This window comes from Callospermophilus lateralis, chromosome 16 (genome assembly GCF_048772815.1).
Source record: "Callospermophilus lateralis isolate mCalLat2 chromosome 16, mCalLat2.hap1, whole genome shotgun sequence".
Classification (NCBI taxonomy): Eukaryota; Metazoa; Chordata; class Mammalia; order Rodentia; family Sciuridae; genus Callospermophilus; species Callospermophilus lateralis.
The window spans coordinates 75,397,484-75,403,483 of record NC_135320.1 but is presented as its reverse complement, the minus strand read 5'-3'; the positions used below and the strand labels follow the sequence as shown (position 1 = coordinate 75,403,483).

General features: G+C 42.5%; 1 protein-coding gene across 2 annotated transcripts in view; it reads left to right on the top strand.

The window, feature by feature from the left end:
* Positions 1–618: 618 nt before the first annotated feature.
* Positions 619–6,000, top strand: part of Atad2 (ATPase family AAA domain containing 2) — a 58,931-nt gene continuing 53,549 nt past the window's right edge. For both annotated transcript variants that reach the window (XM_076835608.2, XM_076835607.2), the window contains exon 1: positions 619–872. In XM_076835608.2, the coding sequence (XP_076691723.2) occupies positions 705–872 (168 nt within the window). In that variant the 5' untranslated portion in view covers positions 619–704. The remainder of the gene's footprint in view (positions 873–6,000) is intronic.

Genomic DNA, 6,000 nt, shown 5'->3' with positions numbered 1-6,000 from the left:
AAATTAGGACCCGGAGGTGAATAATTTGTAACAGAGCCTGCGTCCTTAACTACTGGGCTTTACTGGCTCTTGAAGCTCCTTTCGTTTTGTCCTTTTGGTAGTCAGCCTGTGGTTAAATCAGCAGTAAAGAGCTTGTGAGGCTCAGAGTCGAAAGCTGTCAACGCTGAGGGCTTTATTTCTCAGGGCTCCAGGACCCACATCTTGCGTTTGAATCTTAGATGGCGGGAAACGGCAAGGCAGGTGTCGGCAGGGGCGGGGTGGGGCCGCCAGGCGCCGCCAGCCAATGAGAACGGGCGGCGGCTTCCCTTCCCCCTGCGGGCTGCACGCGCCAAAATTCCAAACGGGACTGCGCACCGCTCACGCTGTCTCCCTCCGCCCAGCTCATCGAGCCGGGACTACATAAGGAAAAAAGAAGTCAATCGTCGTCCTGCCAGAATCGACTCAGGTGCTCCTCACCGTCAGTGTGTGTGGCGGTCCACTTGGGCCTCGCCTCCTGTGCTTTTCAAATAGCGGAGTTTCGAGGTTGCGGTTCCACGGAGGCGGAGTGGGCGGGGCAGACGGCGGAAGGGTTCCGGGCGCGCACGCAGCGGCCGTCGGCGCGGGGCTAGTGGCGCCAGAATTCGGAGCGCGGAAGCGCCTGAGCGGCTGCTTTTTCGAGCTCGGACCCTCTACCACAGCGACGCCTGGACCTGCAGGCAGAGACGATGGTGGTTCTCCGCAGCAGTCTAGAGCTGCACAGCCGCTCCACCGCATCGGCCACGGACTCCCTGGACCTGTCCAGCGAGTTCCTTAGCCTGGAGCAGATGGGACGGAGGCGGCTTCGCTCGGCCGGCGCCGCGGAGAAAGCCGCCGTCACTTCGGCCCCTTCGGGCGTGAGTACTGGCCTGGGGTGGGACCGGCCTGGGTTCGGGACCCTCGGGCCCGGCCTGGGGGGACTGCGGGCGGGCCGGGCCCCAGGAGGAGACCGCGGTGCGATGCGCTGGTGGGGGTGTCAGTTGGTGGGGGGAGGAGTGTGGTCGAGGACGTGCGAAATGGAAGGGTTCTCGTGATTCGAGCCTCACGGGGTGCGGGTCGGGTCGCCGCGCTGGAGCTGGCTGGAAGAGGGCCGAACTGTTGGTTACCTCCTACTTTTACGCAAGAGGAAGCCGAAGCCCGCCGGAGCTGAAGTGCAGTGTGGGGCCGAGCTGCGGTGGTTCGCGCCCTCCCCCACCTCCTGGGCCATCCTCCCCCCGGCTCCTGCCCGGGGTTCGCAACAGTCAGTAGAGAGCAACACGCATGTGCTGACTGCTTGCTGTATGCATGATAAACATTTTAGGGGCCCCAGGGATACACAGTAATTCAGGTTTCCGGACCTCCGTTTAGGATCCGGAGGGGTTCCGGAATAAGAGCGTAATGAATATCAGGTTGCATAATGTGTAGGAATGATCTGTGACAGATGAAGAAACAGACTCGAAAAGGTAACCACTGAGTGGCGGATCTAAAATTGGAACTTAGGTTCTTTGCCTCCCGTATCTTCCCTTTTTTGTTATATTATGCTGCAGTTACATATCTACAGGGGAGATTTGTAATGTGATGGAGTCCTCTTGAAAGAATTGCTTCTTATAGGTCTCATGTACAAATGAGATTTTTTTAATGGGCAGAGTTAAAACAGGGAAAGAATCTCGCATGCACCTCTCACCCCAGCTGCTGAAAGAGGTAGGTGGAAGGGACAGCATTCACAAAAAGATTGGAGAAGCTGAGGAAGCAATACTAAAGTTAAGGCAGCAGGTAGCATACTGGAGTTGGAGTGAGGGTAAGTGTGGAAGTGGGAAAAATAGGAAGGTTAGGAACTTGGAAGTCAGAATGAGAGGCTTAGAGGAGGTGTGTAACCAGAGTGACAAAGCATAATCCTTTTTAGTTCAGACTCAGTCTTGTACTGAGTTTTCTTTAGGATCGTTTGTAAGATAACTATGAAATTAATATCTTTTTATGGATGGCACATATTGGTTGCCCCTCTTCTGAGGGGCATTCCCTTCAGTCTCTGAAATTGAGAAAACAAATAATTTCCTGACTTTCTGTGTTTCTCATTTAAGTGCAGGAATTGGCAGAGATCTGAGGAATCTGAACATTTCTGAACTGGAAACACTTCTGCACTGAATTCAGGTCACTTGACCTATTAATCTGTGATCAGAAAAGCTAATTGTTTCAATAAATATTTATTGAATGTTATTTTCAGGATAATGCTAGATCCTGTGACCCTAATGACATATTGAATTCTGGTTAAGTAATAGGCTCCTTTTTTTTTGTACTGAGGATTGAACCCAGAGGCACTGGATGATTGAGTTACATCTTCAGCCCTTTTATTTTTTATTTTGAAACAGGGTCTTCCTAAGTTGCTGAGGCTGGTCTTGAACTTGTAATCCTCCTGCCTCAGTCTCCCAAGTTGCAGGGATTACAGGCATGTGCCACTATACCTGCCATTGTACATAGGCTCTTAAGACAACTGTTAGTTTAAAATCACAGATTACCAAGTTTACTAATAATCGGTTTTATGTACTTGTTAAGTAGGGCGATTACCCACCACATGGGTAGTGTGGATTAAATGTGTTTGTGTATGTGAAGACATTAAAATGAGCTCTTGACATATTGTTAGTTATAAGACCATAGTTGGTTTTAGTCAATAGCCACTTCACTTTCCAGTTCCTTAGGCCAAAAATCTTAGGATCAACCTTGACTTTACTCATATTTAATACATTAGCATATCTGTTGATTTTATTTTTGAAACATTCAGAGTCGGACCATTTCTCAAGTCATTATCTCTTGCCTGAATTATTAAAATAGATTTTAATTTGGTCTCTCTGTTTTCTGCCATTATGCATATTGTGCTTCTCCAACAGTTCTCAGTGCAGTGGTTTTTCTAAAAAGTAAAAAATAGTTGTTTATTCCTTTGCTCAAAACCCTCTAGGGACTCCCCACCTGAGATTAAAAGTTTAAAAGTTTGGAAGCATTTCTGCATCCCATTACCATCTTCCCTTTTTAATGATATGCTCTTCCTTCCCTTTACAAAACTCACTCCCTTTCTAGCCACTGGTTTAGCTGCCCCTTGAATACCAAGACCTTTGCCCTTGTTCTGCTTCAACGTGGAGTAACACATAACCCATTCTTTTATCTTCCTTTATATTTTTTGAACTAAAAATAAATCTGTCAGAGAGCTTCATGTGTTCCAAGACTTGTAGAAATAATAAATTGATCCTCACAACCCTATGAGATGGTTATCTTTGTTTTGCAGATGAGGCATAAGAGACTTAAATAACTTTCTCAGAGTCACTTTACAGCAAGTTGTAGAACTCTTGATTCAGATTTGGAGTCTGTCTCTCAAGTGTTTGCTAAAATTTCATCTTTTCAATAGTGCTTACCCTAAACGCCCTATTCAAAATTACAAACTATTCCCCTTGACATGCCCTTTTTTCCTTTTATGTTCTAAAATCACATTCTGCCTATTCCTTAGTTTCCTATTTTTCTAAGTATTTTTCTCTCCCCAAATCAGAATGTAACTCCATAGGAACTTGGATTTTGACTTGTTATTGAGCAATGTATTTCCAGAACCTAGAACAAAACTTAGCATGTTGTTGATCAGTAATAAATACTGGTTTTTGATTGTCTTTGCTTAAAAGGAACTTAGTCTAGGAGAGGAGACCTAACAGCAGTGTACAGAGATTTTGCCATAAATGCCACATGGTGATTGAGTAATTAAAATGCACTCACCTGAGTGTTATAGGGTGGAGGATTTTTCTTTCCAGGCCAGGATTATACATTTTTTTTTTTAATACTTTTTGGAGACAAGTACCCCTTCCCTTTTATAAATCAAGGCACCAAATTATAATCAGAGGTTACTTGGTGTGTATGGGATTAGATTAAAATAAATGGATAGTGTTGAAGGGTGATAAATTTATACTTACAAAAACTCAACAATGTCAAAAATGAAAAATACCTTTGTGGTTGGAAGATATTCTAATTTGGGGGCTTTACATCCAGAACATTTGAATGGATTATACCTTGCCTTTTTTTTTTTTTTAGCATCAAGCATGTATTTCAGAGATAGCTCTCTGATCACTCTGCTTATGTTCATACATTTCCTAGTCCCTTCAGCTATATTTTATTGACATTTCTTAGGATAGGTTACTTTTACAGATGGTTAAATTTATTCATACTAATTCAACAATTTGAATTTTTCTTGGTCTATAGAGGCTGACCTTGTCTCCAAGTTGTGAAAGTGTCTACACCTATTTATTAAAATACATTCTACTTCTACATTTTGAATATTGTCTCACTCTATTGAGACTTGTGTTTTGGTTTTTTCCTGTGTAAGTTTCCTGAATATTGTATTATTTTTTTGACTTTATTTTTGAACTTTTATTTTCATCTTACCAACCTTATGAGCTAGAGCCTTGTCTGCAGTTGCTTTTTCCTCCAGAGTCAAGACTGTCCATTGTCTATTTCTGTACTTTCACAAGTGTAAAATGCTTTGATTTTAGGGTTGTTTTCTATTTTGAAGAGAGACTTAAGGATGGATAGTGTGTGGGGGTTGATGATTGGGATGTATTTACCTATACTTTTACCCTTCAGTATGTTGTTAGATAAAACATGTTGCAGCATGTAGAAAGTACTAATTTTTCTTAAATGTATATTTATTTGAAGTCTGGAAAGATATTCCGAACTTAGCACTAATCTGTGTACAACATATGGGAAATTTTTAACTTGAAGCATAACAACATAGGAAAATGAAAGTATGCAACTCAATGAAGTATCCACAAAGCATGGATAGGGAGATTTTGATATGGGACAGTGAGTAGTTCTTCCTGGAGTTGGATGACATGGCAGCTTTGCATTCATGCATAAGCTTGAAAGACTCTTGATTTTAGATTTAGAAGATCCTTTATTTAGGAAGCAGTAAGGAAGTAGAAAAGGGATCTGGTGCAATAGAGTTTAACATGGATTACAGACAGTAAATGAGAGTTAAAAGATTATGATGGTAATAGCTACCACTTGGATTATAGTTGCTTTGAGCTAGGCATAATACCCAATATATACAAACAGGCTCAGATACCTTATAAAGATTTATACATCTGTAAGTGACATGCAAAGAATCAAATGTAGGTATTCTCCAGAGTTTGGTCCTTAATACACCATTATTGCACTAGACCAAAACAGAAAACTAGAATTTAATTTAAGGTGGTAATAGTAGAACTGGAGAGAAAATGCCAAATAATACAACACAGGAACCAAGTGTTGTTAGGACACAGGAAGGGGGAAGACTTATTTCCAGCAGAAGAGGTGAAAGGTAGACCTTGGGTATATTAGTGCCAGAGTCTGAGAAAAGGTTAGGATTACATATCCTTGAGAATAAATAAAAAAACAGCAAAACAAAAAGAAGAAGTGTGAGCAATGGGTATATTTTAAAGGTGAGAAAAGGTTGAACTTTGTAACCAAGCATTTTCTATAAATCAAGAGAGCAAAGCATTTAAAGAAGGGCCAGAGTAACTCCAAAGAAGCCAGTGAGGTAGAGAAAAAGCCATTGAACTCAGCTATTGGGAGATAGTTGTGCATTCATGGTAAGTGGTGTAGAAGTAAAAACCAAATTGCTGGAGTTTGTGAATGGTGAGGAATTGATCCATTCTTATTTATTTAGGGGATTTAGGGAATTGAACTCAGAAGTGTTTAACCACTGAACTACATCTCCATCTCCACCTACTCCCCCCCTCCCCTCACCTCCAGACAGGGTCTAACTAAGTTGCTTAGGGCCTAAGTTGCTGAGGCTGGCTTTAAACTTGCAATCCTCCTGCCTCAGTCTCTGGGATTACAGGTATGCACCACCACATGCAGCCCATTCTTATTTTTAAAGATGAAGCAAACGAGAATATCAACTATATTTGGTATAATAGGAATACCATTGTGGTATAGATATGCTGCTATTCAGGCTTTCAAGGAAAGTTAGGATGAGACATTTTATGTCAGTATTGC